General features: G+C 56.0%; 1 protein-coding gene across 24 annotated transcripts; it reads right to left on the bottom strand.

Moving 5' to 3' along the window:
* Positions 1-78: 78 nt before the first annotated feature.
* SSBP4 (single stranded DNA binding protein 4) lies at positions 79-17832 on the bottom strand. 24 transcript variants are annotated; one of them, XM_066350120.1, is made up of 18 exons: positions 17541-17832; positions 7731-7803; positions 7333-7409; positions 7169-7253; positions 3556-3645; positions 3011-3076; positions 2745-2804; positions 2588-2657; positions 2362-2429; positions 2220-2287; positions 1898-1943; positions 1775-1810; positions 1626-1680; positions 1479-1549; positions 1327-1405; positions 974-1002; positions 758-865; positions 79-414 (listed from the first exon to the last, which is right to left on the bottom strand). In XM_066350120.1, the coding sequence occupies exons 1-18, from the start codon at positions 17597-17599 to the stop codon at positions 385-387; spliced, it is 1170 nt and encodes a 389-aa protein (XP_066206217.1). In that variant the 5' UTR covers positions 17600-17832; the 3' UTR covers positions 79-384. The 24 variants fall into 24 exon arrangements, with proteins under 24 accessions (XP_066206217.1, XP_066206227.1, XP_066206152.1 ...); XM_066350130.1 differs by having other exon boundaries at positions 7348-7409; XM_066350055.1 differs by having other exon boundaries at positions 79-865; positions 974-1044.
* Positions 17833-22359: the final 4527 nt, after the last annotated feature.

Here is a 22359-nt window from a genome sequence, read left to right as displayed (position 1 = left end):
AAACTGAGCCCTGAAGGTGGAACTGAGGCTCCAGATCAAGTGTGTAGTTACAAGCCAAAGTGAAATCTTGAAACGAGATACCAAAACAAGTTCTATTTATTGATGGGGCCCACCCCTTGCTGCCCAAGGGAAAGGAGGTGTCTGAGTCCCCAGGACAAAATAGAAACTGGGGTGATGGTAGGGAGTCAGGCCCAGCCAGAAAAGAGCATCTCAGGTCCTTGTGTGTTGTTTTTTTTAATATGAGTCCTTGGTGCGGGGCTTCCAAGCCTTAACCAGGAGTCCAGTTTCCCGAGGTGTAAACTCAGACCCTCCTCCACCCAAATCCCTGGCCCTTGGCCCTGGGCAGAAAACGAGGTCTGCAGTGGGTAAGGGGCTGGTGCCCCGTCACACGCTCGTGGTCATCCCAGGCGAGTACTGCGGAGAGACGAGGGGTTGGCCCGCAGGGGCGGGTTCAGCTCCGGCCTAGGCTGGGACCCACTTCCCAGAAAGAAAGGACTAAGGGGCGGAGTGGGGCGAGGAGAGGCGGGAAGGTGCAGGTGTCCAAGTTAGGGAGGTGAGGCCACCAGGGCTAGGGTCACAGGGTGAGACAGGGTAGGGGCATGAGACCAGGACAGGAGAAGGATGCTGCGGCTGCCCCCCACCTGGCCCGCCACGGTCACGGTCTTGCTCTGGCCCCCCGGCCGCCCTGCCGAGGCCTCCCCACCAGGCCCTTCCGGCCCGATGCTGCCACAGGAGGGGAGTCGACGCAGTCGCTTACGCTTTCACTCGGGAACAGGTGCAGGAAAGTCCCGGTGGCCGCCATCTCGCCATCATTCCGAGGGGTGCCTGGGGTGGTGCTCAGGCCAGCCACTGCGCCAGGGGAACTCTGGGGGCGGCCTCAGTCAGGGTGTGACTCCTGTCCTGCCCACAAGCCAACCTCCCCCCCTACGTGGCCCGCCCTACACCCACAGCCCACCTGAGCATGGCTCCTTACCTTCGGCAACCCGTCTATGTCGCCCGAGCCTGTGGATGACAGACACACGGGAACGTGAGACTCAGCTGCGCCTGCGCCAGTAGTGGTGGTGGGGCATCAATCCCTCTGTGAACTTACCCGGCTGGGCAGCTGTGCCCACTCCCGCAACCCAGCCCACTAGGTGTCCTGGGAGGAGGGCCCAAAGGGGTATCAGTGCCTGCTGCCAGGCATCCCCATGATTTAGTTACTGAACCATTCCCCAGTGTAGTTCATGTAGCGCTTCTACAGGGAACACAGGTGGAGGAGCAGCACGGAAGCATTAGGTTAGGAAAGCAGCCTGTGTGGGGTGGGTGGATCCGGGGCCACCCACTTACCCAAGGATCCATTTACGTGGTGAGGTTCCAGCGTGCTCATGGCTGCCATAGGACCCTCCGGTCCGGGGTCCAGTGGAAACTGTGGGCAGTAAGGCAGCATGAGACTCGGGCCACTGCATCCAGCAGCCTCTATCCCACAGGTCCCCACTTACGTTAGCTCTGCCAGCGCCCGGCCCAATGGAGTTCATGATGGTGTACATGTTCTCGCTGGAGTTGGTGGAGTCTAGGGAAGAAGACTCTCATGAAGGACTGAGTATGAGGGGATCACGCCTTCCCACACCCTGCCCAGCCCCTAGTACCTCCAGGGCTGGGCATGATGGGCGTTCCAGGGGGCCCACCACCTCCTGGGGGTCCCTGCATACAGAGGTAGACAAATCATTACAAAAACCCTCACCTGCTGCCCTGCACCCTCCCATCAGGTTGCCCAGCAGTCAGTGACCCTACTCACCGTGTAGCTGCCAGGGGAGGAGGCAGAATAAGGGATCTGAGAAGAGGGGCAGCTGTGAGCAGTCCACTGCCCGTACCCACCCCCCGTAACCCACCCCACCCCACCCCCCATTCCCCAACTCACCAAGCTGCCACTGGGGCTGGCCCATGGGCCACGCACTCCAGGGCCCCTTTTAAGAGACGGTAGGTGGAACCTGGGGCTGGGCCAGGTAGCATCCCCAGGCAGCATGCCCCCTAACCCTGCCCCATGGGCCCCCAGAAAAGAAGATGTTGGCTAAGGAGTAACCACTTGGAAATCCCAACCCATCACTCACTGGCCTTTGAGCCTCAGTTTCCCCACCCAGCAGTGGAGTAAACAATATTCTGGGTTGTTGTGCTGCTGATCCAGCCCAAGAAGCTGGGTATTGGCCCCACAGGCACATTCTGGGTGTCCCTTAGGGCCTTACATGTTCATGGTAGGCAGGCCTGGGCCAGCAAGGGAGTTGGGTGGGGGCCGCATGCCACCTCCGTAGTTCTGTGAGGGGAAAAGAGCCCTGAGTGCAAGCCAAGAGGGAAGAGTCACTGAAGCCCCCTGGGTTGACCCCTTACCTGGGGCCCAATGCTGGCCATGCCCCGTGAAGGAGTCACCCTCTGCATCGGGCCCATGCTTGGATGCCCTGGGGTAGGGGCAGAAGGAAGGTGGTTCAGGTCAAGACCACTCCCCAGTGTGGACACGCGCCTGTGGGTGTGGGGGGTTGTATGGTGAGGCAGCCGCGATGGAGCATTTAAAGCTGCGGTCCAGATGGCTGGTGGAAGCTGCAGCTTCTCTACTCACCCTGAGGACGAGGGGAGGGGTCCATGGCTCCAGGGAGGAGGGGCTGGGAACTGGGGAGGCCCACAGGATGCTGCAGAGGGGTCATGGCACCAATGAATATGGGTGCCCCCACCTTAACCCAGCTCCTGCCCCTCCTCTCATGTCTTCCCTTTCTCACCTGACTCGGCATCCGCAGGGTCAACCGGGGGCCCCCTGGGAACCGCGGTGACATGAAGGGCTGGAAGAGGTGGGCCAGGGGTCAGCACCCCCCTCCACCCACTCACCCTTCCAAAGTTATGGGGTTCCTGCTGCACCCGGGCTCAGAGCCTGATTCACCCCTTCCTCTGGGCCCAGCCAGCAAACTAGAGCAGCTGGCTCGGTGTGTATGAGCACAGAAGAGTAGGGTGTGCATGGGCAAAGGGGCAGGGTGGCACAGGTCCTTACCTGAACATGAGGCCCCATCATGGGGGCGTTGGGGTTGTGGGGAGGCAGCTGGGAGCCAGGGGGGCCCTAGGAGGACAGAACCAGATGTGTTTCGAGGAGCTAGGTCACCCAAAGCTCGAGTTTCCTGAGGTCTTGCTAAGTCTGGCCAAGGGAGGGGAATGGGAGGGAGGCAGGAGGGTGGGCCACTCACAGATCTGCAGGACAGGGCAGGGTGCCTCCCACTGGAGGGGTATAGTTGGGACCCGTGGCTCAGAGTCACGCTCAGCAGGCCCAGGCACCCTGGCATGCGCATACACAGGTCAAGTGTGCAGAGTCCCCACCCTCTCCTGCAGGGGCCCAGACCCTACAGCCTCTCCTTTGCCAGCCCCAAGGCCCCACATGTACATCCCCACTGCACCCACAACCCTCCCACCCGACGCGAGCCTGTCCTTACTCAAGGCCTCTCCTGATGTGGGACCCCCACCCCACTCAACACCCACTCCTATCACTCTTTGAGACATGTGCACCCAGAGTTAGGGGGACAAGGGCCCCAGCCCTGGCTGTACCTGGAAAAAGCCAGGTGCCATGGGGCCTGCTGCCATTGCATCGTTGGGGGCTATGCTTCCCATCAAAGGGCTGGGGGCAGCTGCAGCACTCTGCAGGGCAGGGAGACACAAGGGTTTGGTCAGGCCACTTCTGCCTGAGTTGTCCCTCCTCAGCAAGCGGCCAGTCCCACAAACCAGGGAACCCAAGCCATTTGATCCTCAGTCCACACATGGCAGGATGCCTGAAGTGGCCACTAGGTGACAGAGCAGCTGTTCCCACCTGAGTTTAATAACCCTGACAAGTCCACAGATTTAGATTTGCCGGGCAGCCTCACAGGGGCTCTGCCTCCTTTCTGCACCAGAGAACCTGCAGGTGGTTAGGGCCCAGCTGGACTGAGCCCACAGCCCAGGAAGGACAGGGATCCAGAGATCCCAACCCCCAGAGTCCAGAACCTGAGGCTTGTGAGGGTCTGATAATATAAATAAACCACCCAGGACAGTCATCCAGCACAGGCTGATTTTTTTTTTTTCCATTGAGAGGAGAGAAGAGAGGAAGGGGGGAGGGCAGAGAGAGAGCAAGAAGCATCAACTCATTTCACTTAGTTGTTCCATTTAGTTGTGTACTCATTGACTGCTTCTCATACATGCCCTGACCAGGGGTCAATCCCACAACCTCCAGTGTGCTGGGTTGACACTTTATCCACTGAGCAACCCAGCCAGGGCACAGGCTGATTCTTTCTGTCTGAATCCAACCTCTGCTGGGTAATGGCATGTCCCCCAGCCTAGGCCCTTCCCAACATACCCTGTGTCCTGGCTGGCAAGGCAGCTTAGCTAGAACCCCAGCTCTACCCAACACCCCAAATAAACAAAAGATCAATCAACAGCTTTAAGATGAACCTCCCGCCCTGGCCAGTTGGCTCAGTGGTAGAGTGTCGGCCTGGTGTGCATAAGTCCCAGGTTCGATTCCCGGCCAGGGCACACAGGAGAAGCGCCCATCTGCTTCTCCACCCCTCCCCCTCTCCTTCCTCTCTGTCTCTCTTCCCCTCCTGCACGAGGCTCCATTGGAGCAAAGATGGCCCGGGCACTGGGGATGGCTCTATGGCCTCTGCCTCAGGCGCTAGAGTGGCTCTGATCGCAAAGAGCAACGCCCCAGATGGGCAGAGCATCGCCCCCTGGTGGGCATGCCGGGTGGATCCCGGTCGGGTGCATGCGGGACAGCTGCTCTGTCACCTAGTGGCCACTTCTGTCTGACGGTCTCCCCATTTCCAGCTTCAGAAAAATACAAAATAAATAAATAAATAAATAAAAAGATGAACCTCCCTCCCCAGGGCTCCTCCTCAGAAGGTACTGAGTGACCACTCTCCCAGCCCCCCCGGGAGGGAGGGGCTGAAGAGCTGGGCTCCCTGGATGCAGTCTCCAGGTCCTCAGCCTCTCTTCAGATGGAGGAGGGGAGAAGCCAGGTGCTAGAGGGGCCTTACTGTGTGTACCAAAAGCAGAGATGCAGGGGGTGGGCTGACAAGTCACTTTCTCTGGTTGGTTCCAAGGTCCCAGGCTTGTTAGCCCTTGGGACCTACAGAGGAGGTGGGGATGAGGGACAGAGGGCTAGTCTACAAGGCAGAGCTGGACACATCAAAGGATAAGAAAGAGCACTGAGTAGACAGTACTTTTCTGGGGTCCTTTCCACTCCTGTTTGTCTGCATCACCCACCCTCCCCCCACACTGGGCCCCAAGAGGAACGCAAAAATCTGTCTCATCACCTGTATGATGAAGGCTGTGTCTCGGCTAGTACAAACCTGCACATACCAGGGGCACTCCAGAATTTATGGAACTGCAGCCACTTGGGCTCAGAGGGGTTAAGCACTAGCCCAGTCACACAACACTTCCTGCCTTACAGGAGTGGGGCAAAGGGCCTCTGAAGACACCCCACCCAGTGAAACTGCAGCCTGGCACCCTTCCTGTTCCTTCTCAAAGGTCTGCCTTCAAAGGACTCCTGCCCAGGCCCCAAGCTGGGGGTACTGTGGGAGCCTCCCCAGGCCAACAGTGACAGAGAGCACTCCAGGGCCCAGCACAGGTCATCTGAAAGCCCAAGCGGCCCTGGAAGTTGGTGGAGACAAAGCTCTCAGCCCTCAGGTCCCCCATGCCTCCATCTCGGTTCCACATAAATACACAGCCTGATGGCCAGTAGCAGGTAATCTGGCCGGCACCTGCCCCAGAGGCTAGAAGGAGAAACCTCTGAGCTCTGGGTCTGTCTACCCACCACTGCCAACCCCCCACAGGGAGGGCAGCAACCTGCATTCATAGCCCCAGCAGACTCCAGAGTGGTTCCTGGTTGGAGAGGGGAGGATAGTTCTGGAGAGGCTGACAGCAGGGCTCCAGACACAGCAGGCCCACAGGGGCTCAGGCTGACACTCCTGCCCGCTCTTCTGCAACCTCAATCATCCACCCAAATGCACCCAACCCATGTTGCTGGCATTTCTTGGAGATGCCAATGTAGCTGGGGGCAAGGGACAGAGCTCCCCTGGGAGGCAAAGTGTCTCCAACTAGGATGGGGGCTGCAGGGAACCCTTACCCCAAGCCCCGGATGTACTGGCACCAACTCCCCAGGCACCCTGCTGCCATGGTAACCGGCACACACCAGGAAGTGTGCTGATGCTGATGTGGAGCGTCAGTGCCTTGCCCTCCCAGGAGACACCAGAAGCAGTCAGACCCAGGTGGAGACCAGGGCGCTGCGGAGGCTACAAAAGGGAATGGCTCCAGAGACATCAGAGAGGCACAAGCAGGGACATAGCTCCAGATACCCCTGGGTCCCTGGTCTGGCAGAACTGTGACAAAGGGACAACAAAGGCACAGAGGGATTAAATGGGGGAAAATGGCAGGGACCTCAGCTTCCATGAACATACATAGAGTGAGTGTGGGGTACTATAGGGACATGGTGATCTGCTGCCCCTGGCAACTGCACCCTGGCCCTGCAAAGGGAGAGGTGGGCAGCTATGCCCTGGGAGGCTTGAGGAAGAGGCAAGTGGGTGCACAGTAGGAGGGGGTGGAGGGGGGAGACCCCCTGGAGATGCATCTCCTCCAGAAGCCACCTGAGTTGCTACCTGCTCCTGGGGTCTACAGCCAAGGGCCCCCATGCCCTCCCTGGCCTGCCTTCTGCCTGAGAGGCCAGGGTAAAAAGGATAAAGGCAGGGGGCTGCCATCTGCACTCCATGACAAGATGCCACCCATCCCGTCACGTCACCCCCATACCGCTCCTCTCCAGACAGGCCTCTGATGCCACCACCGCCCCCATCAACCAAGAGGGAAACTGAGGCCAAAGCAGTGAGTCAGCAGCAAGGTTAGGAAGTGTCCTTGGTGCTGTCAGCTAAATCCCAGAACCCTGGTTGGGCTCCTACCTCAGGAGGCTCAGAAAGGCTGGGATAGCAGGCAGTCTATCTAGATAGGACCAGGGGCTCAAATGAAGGGGAAGAGGAGGGGCTGGCCTCAGGGAAGTATGGGGGCTATAGTGCAGTGGATGAGCCTCCCTGTGAGCGACCCTGGGCCCAGCCTACCTAAGCCAAGCACAGGCCATGCAGCCACCACCCCCACCCCAGGCCCCACCACCTTGCCCATGCCAGGTCCCTGGAGCAGGACTCACATAGTCCTGGAAGGCCTTGGCCTCGCTTGAGTGCTCACATGCCTCTCTGCGGTCAGGTGCTGCACAGTACAAGTCCCAGAACACGCTGTGGGAGAAAGGGGGAGAATGATAGTTTCCCCACATAGACCCCACATTGCCAGACCCCACACTGCCCCCCCACATACCAGCCCTGCACGCACCACCACCAGGAATGCAAGAAGCCTGGGGGCTCCCCCAGCGTTATGTTCTTCTCCCAGCGGATCTGTATAGGAGAAGGAAAGCAGATAAGGAGCCACTGCCCAGTCTGCTGGACCCCTGACCTACCTCAGGCATGGAACATGGGGCAGGGGACCAGCGGACCAGAGTAAGGTAGCCACAGGGAACAAGTGAGAGAGCACAAGGGCAGAGGAAGTAACAGCAGACCCTCAGACAGATGCCTGTATGCCAGCCATGGGCCCTGATCCACACCATCCCTCTGTTCCTAAGGCCTTCAGAGGGGCCATCTGGCACCACCACTGGAGCCCCGATGAAAACTGGGAGCAAAGAACCCTAGTGTGTAGGTGGAGAGGCCAGGCCAGCTTACCTCGGACAGAAAGGTCTGGGCTGATTTCTGGGCACCAATATGCAGCAGGTACTCATACACATACAGTGCTAACCTGCAGGGAGGGGAGCAACTCAGGCTCTCAGAAGGCCTGGGCTGGGTCAGCCTCAAACCCCTCCCCAAGGGTCTTGGGAGGGGCTCTCAGGCCAGGATAAAGGGCACACAGTGAGCCCTCATTGTACCCACCCCCAGCCTCATTCACTGCCCCAACAAGTCCCCCAAACCCCTTATCTCACAGGAGATGACATTCTCACTAGTTGTTCAGCCTGGCCAACTCCTACACAACCATCAACACCCATCCTGCAGGCCCCTCCTCTAGGTAATACTGCCAGCAGTCCCCAAACCCCCATTTCCAGGCCAAATTCATGTCAATTCAACACCCTTCATGTACCAAGTCCTAGCCTTATCCTGCTGGTTCCAAGACCCAAGAGCTGCCTTGGCCCTAGGGAGGTCTCCTGCCTGGAGAAAGAGCTCCTGGGTGTCACTCCTGACTGCGCTGCATGGCGTCTCCCAGTGGGCACCCTGAGCCATGTGCCCAATGCCAGAGCTTTACTCACGCCCACCCAGCTTTGCCTGCTGAGGACAGAAAGCTCTCTCTTCTCCTCCCTGAGGCCTTCCTCCTCCAGGTGTCCCGGGGCCCCTCCTCTTCCTGGGGATCAGTTCCTGACAGCTCTCTGTACCAGCCCCCAGGGAGAGTCTGGAGTAGTGTGGGTAGGTGAGAGGAGATGGGGCCAGCAGTTCCACTCAGGTGGCTGCTAAACACCTACAGTGCTTGGTATGCCCCCCATACAAACTCAGCAGCTGCCCACCCCAAGAGCATGGGCCACTTGCCAACCAGCCACTCCGGCTATGGGCCATGCAGGAAAACCTGCCCATCCACCCAGCCTCGCAGGCCTCTCCATCCTCTGCCTCCACCTCTGCCTCCCACTGCCATGTGTCTTCTACACCAGCTGGCAGAGGGACAAGAGCCAGCCCCCTAGCCATTCCTCGGCCATCCATTCCACTGACACCAGCCCCTCTAGGTGTGCCAGGATCATCCCACTGCCCAGCCAGGACCCAGGTAAGCTGGAGGGATTTGGGATCCAAGACTGGCAGGCCTGAGGCTCCTCCTCCAACTTAGCTGGCCACTCTCCCCTGGCTGACAGCTCTATCTGAAAATAAAACTGCTTTGACTCATCCTGCTCTCCCTGCCATTCCCACCCATGCCTCAATCCTCACACCCCAGCCCCACCACCATCAGACACTCCTGCCAGCTCCTGCCCTCTGTCCTGGCCCCCACTCCCTGCCCCACAGATCTGCCTTTACCCTGGATCCTCTTCCTTCCTTCATCCATCTGCCCATTCTTTCGTTCATTCATTCAACAAACATTTACCCAGCATCTCCTTGTTCAGTGAACATGACAGACCCCTGTTCCCCTGGAGGCTGTAACTGCTTGTAAGGAGGAACAGTAGAGCAACAATGTAAGAAGGTAAGTTGGCCTGGACCGGGTAGCTCAGTTGGTTAGAGCATCATTCTGATATGTCAAGATTATGAGTTTGGTCCTGTCAGGGCACATAAAAGAATCAAACAATAGGCCCGACCAATGGTGGTGTAGTGTGTAAAGCGTTAACCTGGAACGCTGAGGTTGCTAGTTCGAAACCTTGGGCTTGCCTGGTCAAGGCACATATGGGAGTTGATGCTTCCTGTCCCCCCCCCCCTTTTTTCTCTCTCTCTCCAAAAATGAATAAAATCTAAAAGAAAAAAAAAGAACCAATAAATGTATAAATAAGTGGAACAACATATTGATGTTTCTCTCTCTCTTCCCCCCACCCTTCCTCTCTTTCTCTAAAATCAATGAATTAGAAAAGGGGGGGTGATCCTGTCCAGATAGCTCAGCTGGTTAGAGCATTGTCCAGTAACACAAAGATTGAAGGTTCAATCCCCAGTCAGGGCATATACAAGAACAGATCAATGTTTCTGTCTCTCAAATCAATAAATTTAAAAAAGTAATAAAGAAGATAGGTTATATGGTGAGTTGGAAGACAGTGTATACTATAGAAAGACAAGGGAGAGATGGTGGGGGTTCCGGGTGGTAGCAGTCCTAGGGTGAAATGTGTCTACAGCTCACTGTACCATGTAACCTATGACGACAACCCAAGGGACAGGGATGGGGCGCACACAAGTAGGACTTACGGTGGTCACACAGCTCCAAGCACTGCAACGCCCAGCAGTCTCCAGTGCCCCTCTCCAACACAGTTGCCTTCCTGGTCCCCGGACCTCCAGGCTCACCTATCCAACTCACTCCTGTTATACCTCCCCTTCTAGAGGCTTCCTGAGCTTTCACAAGTGGCCTACATCCCCAGGCCCACATCCATTAATGAGAGAATGGATATGAAAAGCCTAGACCTACTCATCACCCCCCACCCTCTGGGCCAAGGGAGAAGCTGAGGGGTCCAGCTGACCCCCTTCCCACTTTGGGGGTCAGTGCAAGGAACAGGAAAGACTGGAGGAGTGAGACACCCAAAGACAGGTAGCAAGAGGAGTTGGGAGTTTAGGGTCAGGGGAGGGCATGGTCTACACTCTGGCCATAACCCCCCCGCCAGGGGCAGAAGGCTTTCCTGGGGGAGTCTCTATTTTTTTTAAAATTCATTTTAGAAAGGAGAGAGAGAGAGAGAGAGAGAGAGAAGGGGGGAGGAGCAGGAAGCATCAACTCCCATATGTGCCTTGACCAGGCAAGCCCAGGGTTTCAAACCGGCAACCTCAGCATTTCTAGGTCGACGCTTTATCCACTGCGCCACCACAGGTCAGGCCTTGGGGGAGTCTCTAAACCTCCTGAAGAAGTGGTCCTTGGTCCCACCACATCCACCAAGGGCTCCATGCTGCTAGCCCACTAGGTCCTTCTCCATCTCCCTTGGCCCTGGACTGTCCAGTGGTAGGTAGCATTTGACCCAGGACACAGGTCTAGGAGCCCGACCCTCTTTGATCTCCTCCTCAGCCCAGGTTTCTCCTCTCCTCTCTCTAGGCAGCCTCCCTACTGCTCTGATGACATCTTCACACAATTGCCCACAGGTGCTCCAGCCTGGCCTTCCCAAACTCAGGGTCCACTGCCTACCTGGATCTAAGGCTCAACCTCAACTTGTCCCCACTGCAGCTTTCTCCACAACCCTCTCTCTGCACCTGCCACCCCCACTGCTGGGTGGTACAACCTGGGTGGTCCAGCCTTGACTCACAGAGGTGTGGTGGATGCTGTCCCCCACGCCACTGAGATCAAGATCACCGCTCTTAGTGAATTTAGGATAAAACCTTAAGGAAAAGCTCTTTCCTGCCATCTCCATCACACACCTGGTCCAAGCCACTGTCTCTCTTACCTGAATTTAAAAAAATTATTGATTTTATAAAGAGGGGAAGAACGAGAGAGACATGTCCATCTGTTCCTGTATGTGCCCTGACCAGGAATTGAACCCATAACCCTTGTGCAACCAAGCTATCTGGCCAGGGCTCTCTTACCCGATTTTTTTTTTTTTTTTTTTTTTTTTTTAGCTCACACGCACGAAAGAGAGACAGAAACAGAGAAAGAAAGGAAGGGAGAGAGATGAGAAGCATCAACTCAGAGTTGCGGCATCTTAGTTGTTCATTGATTGCTTTCTCATACGTGCCTTGACCAGGGGACTCCAGCCAAGCCAGTGACTCCTTGCTCAAGCCAGCGACCTTGGGCTTAAGTCAGTGAACATAGGATCATATCAATGATTCCACACTTGAGTCAGTGACCCTGTGCTCAAGCTGGTGACCCAGGGTTTGCAAACCTATAACCTCAGCATCCCAGGTTGATGTGCTATCCACTGTGCCACCACCAGTCAGGTTCTCTGACCTGAATTTTGACAGGACCCCTCCAATGGCTGCCCTGTCCAGTCCCTAGAGTCTACCCCCTATGCACAAACAGAACTCCTCATTAGACACTCCCATGCCACACAGGCACACACACTGGCCACTCTCCATGCCAGGGCCTTTGCACAGGCTGTGCCTTTGCTTGGGGCACTTCCACCTAGAGACCTGCATGGCTCCAATATCACCTGTCAGAGGCTTACCTGTTATACCTAACCCCACCCTGCCCAATTTCTCCCCATCATCTTACTTATCCCCACTTGACACATGACTCGTTCACTGATTGCAGCCCCTCCGGAATGTAACCAGGAGGGCAGGGACTTGGTCTCTTTCTCTCCCTGCTGAGCTCACAAGAGCGTCATGGGCCCTCAGCCACCCAAATCCTCTCCTGAGATGTCAGGAGGACTAACCAAAGTGGTTGGCGAATACTAATAAAGGTCAGCGCTTACTGTTTTGATGGTAAGGATTTGGGATTTTACCCCAAGAGCAAAGAGAAGCCAGAGAAGTTTCCCAATTTTGTTGACTTCTATTATGTGTTGGTACAGGTACTTTGATTTTTACCAGGATCAAGTCTCAGGGAGTAATTTTGGACTGTTTTTCCTGTGTTGGGTAAAAATGTTTGAAGCCAGGACCTTTGGCCAGGTTGTTCCAGCCTCTGACTATCCAGGCTCTGAGCTCAGTTACAGGGAAGGGCAGGGCTCTGGTGCTAAATCCCAGCGAAACAAATGAAACTGCAGAATGAAGAGCCCAGCCATTGGAGGGGCTCCTGCTGCAAGAAGGCAGACTCATGGCACAGAGCACGCAGTGGCTCCGGAAGGAATGTTGACATGGGGGATGTAGGGTGCCTGGCCATGGAGTGCTCACAGAGGCTGCGCAGGGAGGTGATGACATAATGGTCTGTTAGAGCCTTGTGAACTAAAATGCAACACAACCACCATAATTACCAAGAATTACTATAATTACCAGGAATTATCGTAATGGGTCCTCCTTGCTCAGTGCCCTCCTCTCACTTCAAGCCCCTGGATGCTTGAAGGACAAGCTGCTGGGGACAGGGAGAGGCCATCTACTCACAGCTATGTATCGTTCATCCCTACGTCCTCCCATCCCAGCTAAACCACCAGCCAGTTCCCACTGATACCCCCCTAAGGGACTCCAGCCTCATATTTCCTCCCTCCTCTCTTCTTCTCTCAAGACTAGGCCTTCAGCCATATCTTGCCAGAGTGGTGGCCACTCTCCTCATCAGCCTCTGCCACTTAAGCTTTCTCCCACCCAGCAGCATGTGACCACCCCCCATTCACAAATTCCACAGCCGCCTTCCCCCTCCTGCCATTTTCTTCCCAAATGCCTCCCCTTATCAGTCACTTCTCTAGAGGCTTCCCTGTGTCCACTGGCTGTGCTCATCCTCTAGGACTCAACGCGGGGTTCCTTCCTTAACAATCTATTACCTGTGCCCTCACCAACAAGAATAGTGATGGCCACACCTGGAAGCAGGGACAGATACACAGGTGACTCTCTCACCTGCTAGGCTATACACACATTCTCTGTGGCTATGTGACATCTCAAAACTATTCCCAGCAGGCCCTGACTGGTTAGCTCAGTGGTAGAGCATCAGTTGGGCATGTGAAAGTCCATGGCCTCATCTCAGACACTAAAATAGCTTGGTTGCCAAGCAATGGAGCAGTGGCCCCAGATGGGCAGAGCATTGCCTATAGGGGGCTTGCCAGGTGGATCCCAGTCAGGGCACACATGGGAGTCTATCTGTCTGCCTCCCTGCCTCTCACTTAATAATTAAAAAATAAAATTAAATAAAAACCATTCCCAGGAGAAAAACATTAGATGCTCAGTAATACCAACTGTGGTTGTCATCTATGGACCTATTCTAAACCCACTTGGCAGCACATAAAACACTCAAGGAAATTCACACACACAGCAGACATTTAGACCTCTACCCCCAATTCACAAAGTCAGAGCCTCTGGGGCAGAAGTGGAATGATGCAAAAGGGACAAAAAGGCCCCCAACTGTCCCTGTCACCTTCATCCCTAATTTAAAAAGACCCCAAACCAAGTCTTGCACTAACTAGTACAAATGCAAGCACTAGTTAGTTCTGGGTGGCAGTCACGGGCTTCCCCATAGGCTTGGAGTATTTACTATATATTTATAGCAAAGGTGCCTTGATGCAGAAAGCCCACTAGGACCCCAGCTTCCCTCTCTCCCTCCAGGCCACCCCATCCAGCCCTGTACTTCCTAGACTTTGCTGTGCACCCCTGAGGGCAAGGACCCGGCGGTGCTGTTTCTGAGGCAATCTGGCCCAAACCTCATACTAAAATAGGGAGTCAGAGGGGCTCAGGAGAAGGAAGGAAAAGAAAACACAGTCCAGAAGAGCAGAAGACCTGAGCAGTGCAACTTCTTCACCCCATTCCACATTTCACCCAGGAAGAAACCAAAACCCAGAGAAAGGACGTGGCTCAGTTGGTGGCTGCCTGCGTGGGTGCTCTGCCTGCAGCCCCTCACCCAGTCCTTGTGCGAATCCTGCAAGACTGGCAGGCTACATTTCAGGTGGGAAACAGAGCAGCCAGCCTACCTCTCTAGTGCTCTCCCTGCCCAGAAGCACTTCCCCTCCAGGCCCTGGCATCCCCTTTGGTGAAAGGTGGGATGCAACCATCTGGTGTTTTCCAAACTCTATTTAGCAGCAGAATCCCATCTCCAAACCAACACTCATCCAAGACCCTCAACAAGAACACAGAATCATTCTGGCCAAAAAGGGGACTGGAGAACAGGTGACACTGCATCTCTAGCTTCACAGGAGGTGTTTCTGCAGATCTCTGCATCCTTTGAGATCCTCTGCTGGGCAGTCTAGGGAGTGAGGGGATGATAGGGAAAGGGGCCAGGATTTGAATATACCTTCTCCAGCCCTGGCCAAGAGCAAAAGCCAGATTCAAAGAATCAAATCTCTCCTGAGATTTTTATGGGTGCGAAACCCAACTCCACTTCCCTCAGCTCAAACCTCTGATTCTCTTCCTTCTCTGATCTCCATGGCCGCACTTAAACTGCCATCATCAGTTCTTACCTAAATCATCTTGCCCACCTCCAGATAACCCTGGCCTCTACTCCCAACCCCCTATAAGAACTACTCCACACAGGACCTGGAATGCACTTTCATACACAGAAGCCTCCCAGGCCCACACACAGCCCTTATGGATTGCCCTTCCCCTACCCAGGGCACTAGCCCCAGCTCCTTTGCCAGGCCTCACCCCAGGGCCTTTGCACTTGCTATGTCCTCGTCTGCCTACTCTTCCTCCAGGTCTCTGCACACCTGACAGCACCTTCATAGTCTACTATCACCCACCCCCACTTTGCCTTCTTCATAGAATACCTTGAAATCATTTTTCACCTGGCCTCCCTTTTATTTGCCTAAGTAATTCGACCCCTGCCTCCTGCTAGAATGTGGGATTCTTCAGGGCTGGGACCTGCCTTCTCAACCACGACAATCCACCCCAGACCCAGAAACCAGGATAAGAAAATGACCAGGGATATGTCAGGACCCCCAAGGGTGGGGTGGCAAAGCCAGACAGGCCAAGCTTCCAACCTGGGCAGGAGCCAGATACTAGTTTCAAAAAGTCTTTGTGCTTGAAAATGGAGTCCAACCTGACCAGATGGTGGCGCAGTGGACAGAACGTTGGACTGGGATGCTGAGGACCCAAGTTCAAAACCCCGAGGTTACCGGCCTCATCTGGCTAGAGTGTGGGCTCACCACCTTGAACGTGGGGCGCGGGATCAATAACTTGAGCGTGGAATCATACACAGGACCCCATGGTGGCTGGCTTGAAGCCCAAGGTCTCTGGCTGGAGTCCAAGGTCGCTGGCTTGAGCAAGGAATCACTTGCTCTGCTGGAGCCCCTCGGTCAAGGCACATATGAGAAAGCAATCAATGAACAACTAAAGTGACGCAACTATGAGCTGATGCTTCTCATCTTTCTCTTTTCCTACCTGTTTGTCCCTGTCTGTCCCCCCCACCCCCTTCTCTCACTAAAAAAAAAGAAAGAAAATGGAGTCCAACCTTGTAACTGTGCACATGGGCAAGGGAGATCTAAAAGGGCAGTTATGCCCTGGCTGGTTGGCTCAGTGGTAGAGCGTCGGCCTGGCTGCAGGAGTCTCGGGTTCGATTCCCGGCCAGAGCACACAGGAGAAGTACCCATCTGCTTCTCCACCCCTCCCCCTTTCCTTCCTTTCTGTCTCTCTCTTCCCTTCCCGCAGCCAAGGCTCCACTGGAGCAAAGTTGCCCGGGTACTGAGGATGGCTGTATGGCCTCTGCCTCAGGCGCTAGAATGGCTCTGGATGCAACAGAGCGATGCCCCAGATGGGCAGAGCATCGCCCCCTGGTGGGCATGCCGGGTGGATCCAGGTTGGGCACATGCAGGAGTCTGTCTGACTGCCTCCCCGTTTCCAACTTCAGAAAAATACAAAAAAAACAAAAACAAAAACAAAAAACCCAAACCCTTTAAAAAATAAATAAAAATAAAAGGGCAATCATCTGCCTACCATTTTCTGGACATAAAAATCCCATCTCCAAAATGATCCCAAAGCTGGTGGGGGTCTCATTGTTAACTCAGGTGGAAAAGGCAGGACAAGAGAGGAGTACAGCAAGCCCACATCCAGAACTCCTCTTTACTGCCCAGACATACAAGTCCACATTCCTGGTCTGGCCCTCAAGGAGCATCACCCCTCAAGGAATGTCACCACAGGACCTCTCCAGAATGACCCGGCCTCCTCTCTGTTCTGGCAGTCTATTGCCCACCAAGGCCATACTAGGTGGCTGGACTTCTTAGGATCCTGTGAATTAGCCACTATTAGCATGGAAAGTCTTCCCTCCTGCAGGTACTTTTCCCTGGCACTTTAATAAAACTGCAAGCCACTGGGTACCTGTACTATGAAAGCTCGAAGCTTCTGGCACCTTTCAAGTGTTCCCCCATCCTAAGAGATGATCCTACGTTTGCATTTCTCAGGAAAGGAAAATAACTCTAGAAGAGAGGCGCTCCCTCGCCCAAACCCACAGAACAAGTAAGTGGCAGAGCCAGCTTCAGGCTGCCGCTTTGCCCCAGACCTAGCTCCCAGTTCTGAGAGCATCAGACCCCAATCGCAGGGTCTGGGATTTAGGTCCTGTGCTCCTACCAGCACAAGAGCACCTGTTACCCACGGTCCAGCGCCACGCCCAAAATAGGAGGAGGCGCTTCTGGGTTCCACCACCCAAGGGCCCTGCTGCAGGGCTGAGTCCTGCGGCCTCCCCAGGAGTCCCACTCAGCTGTCCAGCAAACAGGTGAACTTTCTCAAGCTCTTCATGAGGGGCGAGGGTCCAGAAAGGCCAGTCTCACCCGCCCTGGAAACTCCCCTGGAGAATGCGGGAAGCAGTGAGGAATCGCGATTCTGCGCGCACGCGCATCCGCAACCGCATTCACCAAGGTTCGACTGTCGGGGTGGTCTCGCGACCCTCAAGTCCCGCTCGGGTCTCGCACTCCCCCTCAAATCTCGCGCCCTCGAATCTCGCGCTCCCGCCAGGGTCTCTCACGCCCCTCGAGTGTGGCGTGCCCCCTCAAATCTTACTCCCCTTCAACTCTCACGACCTCTCGGGTCTCACGCTCCCCTTCAAATCTCACTACTTCTTGCACTCATCATGCCCCCTGAATCTCGCGCGCACCCTTAAATTTCGAAAATCTTAAGCCCCTGATACCCCTCTGGTCTCTCGCGTCCCTTTAAATCTAGCGCCCCTCGGACCTCGCGCTCCTTCCGCCAAGTCTCGCGGCCGGGCCCCTCCGGCGCGCTCAAGCCCCGCACGCCTGGCACCCCGCGCCCACGTGCCCCTTGTAGTGCGCACCAGCGCTGTGACCCACGAAAGCCGCGCGGCCGTGGAGCTCCGCCCCCGGCCCTCCGACTCACTTCTCGCGGGCCTGATTGTCGGAGGGCACGGCCGAGCCCTTGCCCCCTTTGGCGTACATAATGCTCCGAGCCACCGCCGCCGGGGCCCACACCTGTCAGGCGGCGCGGCAACAAGCGCTATTCGTCGCCATAGCTACCCCAAGTCCCGGGTCTCACCGCCCCGAGCCCTGCAGGGGCACCGCGGGCATCATCCGCGTGGGGGAGCTCCACGCGGCGGCGGCAGCTCCAGGTTCAGCCGCGGGTTTATTTTCTTCTCTACCCTCTGCTCGGGCTGTTCCGGAAAGCGCGCGCCCCCTCCTCCCGCCGCGCGCGCCCCCGCCCGCCACCACCCCGCCGCCCGCGGGAGCCGCTCTTAAAGGGGCGATGGCGGACGCGCGGGTGGGTCCCGTCGCTGCAACCGTGGGCCGGCGCGCACGCGCGTATGTGTAGGGCTGGTCACAAATACATAGGGCATGAGTAGGGACGGCCACAGATGATCAGGGCTATACATACACACACATTGCTCAAATAGGACCGCCTGGGAACACAGTCACACACTCAGTTGCAGATACAATCTCAGTCCCAGAACACACACACGTCTGCACAGACCCTGGAATAACTACAGATAGTCCATAAAGCAACGAGCAATCACACTAGGTGTATCATCCCACCCCTCAGAGCTCCCCACACCCACTTCACCTAAGAATACGCTGTTAAAAACACAGATGTATATACACAATCCCAATAATGGTTGTCACCGAACAGCAAGACACAGCCAACCGCTCACATAGGCACAGAGCCGCGCAGAAACTCGCATGGGCACAGTTATGCCACAGCTTCCAGCGGATGGGAAAATAAGACCCATGGTAGCTGAGCGGCCAACCTGGAGCACTCCGTCGCAGCTTCCCGAGGGCTCCTCACATGGACCTGGGATCTCACCAAGCCTGTGGACACCCACAGCCGCACACACCACACAATATATAGACAAGAAGCTTCCGGTGTACTCAGACCAAACCCTGGGAGCCAACATGCACAACAGTCACACCCAGAATGCCAGGCAGTCAACAGTCTGACTGCTTGGGTCACTCTGTTGGGTTATGCCTGTGTTGGCAACTGTAAATGGGGCTCGACCCACCTTTAATTGCCCCTCTGCAGGAATCAATTGTGCAGGACAGTGGGTGCCCCATTACCCTTTGTGGAGCCCTTTTGCCCCCAGTGCGCCTGCAGAGGAGGTGGGGGCAGACACTGAGTCAAGGACACTACAAGGCAGGGATGCCTGGGCAGGGTGGAAGCCTGTGTCCCAGGATACCTGTGAGCGGTGTTAGACATGAGTGGGCTAGGGGTAATGGGAGGTAGTCCAGTTGCAGGTAGTCCAGTTGTGGAACTCCAGGTCTGGGTGTTTCCATTAGTTTGCCATGGATATTCTTTTTTCCCCCTATACAACACACGTGTGTGTTCCTGTTCCTGTGGAGTGCACCGGTGCGTTGTGCCTGGGGGGTTGGCAGGCACCCAACGAACGGTCCATGGCTTTGCGGCAGTGTTGTGTGTTCGCGGCGGTTGTGCGAGGCCGAATGACGTCAGATTTTGTGTACTTGTGGATGTGTGTGTGTGTGTGTGTGTGTGTGTGTGTGTACGCGCGTGTACCCCCTGCGCGTGAGTGGATTGGGACTGTGGTTGTGCACTCAGGTTTCCTTGTGTGTTTGTCTTGATGGGGACGCCCCTCCCGCTGCGGGTGGACACCCCATTATGCCTCCCTCTTTGGGGCTGCCTCCCAGTACAGGATTCTCCACCACCACTCGGGCCTGCAGGCAGGCAGAAATTGAGGATCCGCTGGGGTTCAGACAGAAGAGGAAAGGAAGGGCCAGGCCCGCCCCACCCTCGCCTCCATCCGGGCTAGGAGCTGGGGCGGGAGGGGGGGCGGAGGGGGCGGGGGGGGGGGACGCCAGCCCTACCCACTTCCTGTCCAGCTGGCCGTCCCCTCCCCTAGCTTCCTTTACCGCGGGCCGCCCGGGGCCTTGCTGGCGCAGAGGAGGGGCTCGCACCACGGGCTATTGGGGGCGGGACCGACATTCCGTGGTGCCTGGAGTTGGGTACCACCAGAGGTCCTGGACACAGAGAGGGTGTCGCTCACCTGAGTCACACAGCTTTTTTATTTATTTATTTATTTATTTATTTATTTATTTATTTATTTATTACAGAGACAGAGAGTAAGTCAGAGAGAGGGATAGACAGGGACAGACAGGAACTGAGAGAGATGAGAAGCATAAATCATTAGTTTTTCTTTGCGCGTTGCAACACCTTAGTTGTTCATTGATGGCTTTCTCATATGTGCCTTGACCGGGGGTCTACAGCAGACCCAGTAATCCCTTGCTCAAGCCAGCGACCTTGGGTCCAAGCTGGTTAGCTTTGCTCAAACCAGATGAGCCTGCGCTCAAGCTGGCGACCTCGGGGTCTCGAACCTGGGTCCTCTGCATCCCAGTCCTATGCTCTATCCACTGCGCCACCGCCTGGTCAGGCTCCCTTGTCCTTTTTTTTTTTTTTTTTTTTTTGTATTTTTCTGAAGCTGGAAACGGGGAGGCAGTCAGACAGATTCCCACATGCGCCCGACCGGGATCCACCCGGCATGCCCACCAGGGGGCGATGCTCTGCCCACCCGGGGCTTCGCCCTGTTGCGACCAGAGCCACTCTAGTGCCTGGGGCAGAGGCCATGGAGCCATTCCCAGCCATCTTTTGCTCCAATGGAGCCTTGGCTGCGGGAGGGGAAGAGAGAGACAGAGAGGAAGGAGAGGGGGAGGAGTGGAGAAGCAAATGGGCACTTCTCCTGTGTGCCCTGGCCAGGAATCGAGCCGGGGACTCCTGCACGCCAGGCCGACGCTTTACCACTAAGCCAACCGGCCAGGGCCCCTTGTCCTTTCTTAACCTCGGTTCCTTGAGTCGATGTGAGTCTTCCTCCCCACATTTATTGAGCGCCTGCTGTGTGCCAAGTTCTGGGGACTCAGCTGGGATAAATTGTTAGTGCTTGGGGAACAGAGAGTCTGATGGGAAAGTATGGTTAAAAAGCTGGCGAGTTGGAAGGATAATTTCACGGAGTGCCGCGTGCAGAGAAGAGGGCGGCTCTTCAGTGGAGGGGACAAGGTGACTGCAGGGTTGACTGGGCTCCGGGAGGAGAGCAGAGGAGGGAGAGAGGCGGAGGCGCCTGAGGTCCAGGGAGCTGCGAAGGGGGAGGGAGGCAGGCAGGAGCAACGGCACGGTTCTCATTGCAAGAAATGGAGCTCCAAACACAGCCGAAGCGCCTCAGGAAAAGTCCTAGAACAGCGTGCGTTGGGCCCCACGCGGCGTCCGGGGAGCTGAGCCAGGTGCCCATCCAACCATGCCGTTTGCATTGCAGGAGCAGAACTTACAGAAAGAGTCTCTCTCTCTTTCTCTCTCTCTCTCTCTCTCTCACACACACACACACACACACACACAGGAGAGGGGGAGGGAGGAAAGAAACATTTTTTTAATAAGGGGTGGGGTGGATTCAAAAGATTTGGAAACAGGCCCTGGCTGGTTGGCTCAGTGGTAGAGCGTCGGTCTGACGTGCAAGAGTCCTGGGTTCGATGCCCGGCCAGGGCACACAGGAGGAGCACCCATCTGCTTCTCCACCCCTCCCCCTCTCCTTCCTCTCTGTCTCTCTCTTCCCCTCCTGCAGCCAAGGCTCCATTGGAGCAAAGTTGGCCCAGGCGCTGAGGATGGCTCCATGGCCTCTGCCACAGGCGCTAGAATGGCTCTGGTTGCAACAGAGCAACCCCTCAGATGGGCAGAGCATCGCCCCCTGGTGGGCATGCCAGGTGGATCCCGGTCGGGCGCATGCGGGAGTCTGTCTGACTGCCTCCCCGTTTCCAACTTCAGAAAAATACAAAAAACAAACAAACAAACAAAAAAAAAGATTTGGAAACAGAATGTTCAGACTGCAGTCACGGCAAGTGGAAAGGCCCTGAGGTAGGCACAGGTTTCAGATATTGGAAGCAGAGCGAGGAGAGCAGTGTAGCTGGAGCAGGGGAAAGAGGAAGGAAATGATTGCTGGGAGAGCAAAGGAGCTGGACCACTGGGATTTGTTCTGAAAGCAATAGGGAGCTACAGGAAGTTGTAGAGTCCCTAGGGGTAGGATCTGCACCCGGATTTTAAGAAGCTCCAAAAGGCTGCTGGGTTGATAGGGAAGGCTTGGAGGAAGCAGGGTGGTTGCCCAGGATTCAGGCCCAGTTAGACAGGAGCCAGGAGCCAGGGGCCTGAGAAGGGTGTTGGAAGCCTGTGACCCCCTCCTTGGCTCCCGGCCACACCCGTGTGGCTGCGCAGGGGGACTGCAGTCCTAAACTGAGTCTCTGTCTCTTGGGACCACCGACGACCCCCCCCCCAATGCCACTCCCCTGGTCCAGGGCAGTGCCTGGGAGTGCCCAAAGCTGTCTTCTGCTTGTGGGGCATGGAGGCAGTCTGGAGGAGAGTCCGTCCCTCTTCTTATGCGCTTCCAACCCTTGTATTCTCAAACTTTGAAGGGCCCATTTCCCAGCCTTTGCACTGGCTGCTCCTGCCGCCTGAATTGCTCTTTCTCTGGCTGCAGGCCTGGCCCATTCTGGCTCCTCCTTTGGTCTTCCGTCCTAGCAGTTTTTCCTAGTCCTCCTTCCCCTTCCTTCTCGCCTTCCCTTGCCAGATCCCCCATGTTACCGGTTCTACACCAGCCTGAACCAGACTTGTCACTGTAATGATACAATAATGCATCAAGTAGTCTTGCATCAAGTAGTCTGTTGGCAGCTCTGCCTCCTGTGGATCGGCTCTCCCTGTGGACCCAAATGTAAGACCCAAA

The sequence above is a fragment of the Saccopteryx leptura genome, chromosome 1, assembly GCF_036850995.1.
Source record: "Saccopteryx leptura isolate mSacLep1 chromosome 1, mSacLep1_pri_phased_curated, whole genome shotgun sequence".
Classification (NCBI taxonomy): Eukaryota; Metazoa; Chordata; class Mammalia; order Chiroptera; family Emballonuridae; genus Saccopteryx; species Saccopteryx leptura.
The sequence above is the reverse complement of the archived record's forward strand: the minus strand, read 5'-3'. Positions and strand labels throughout refer to the sequence as shown.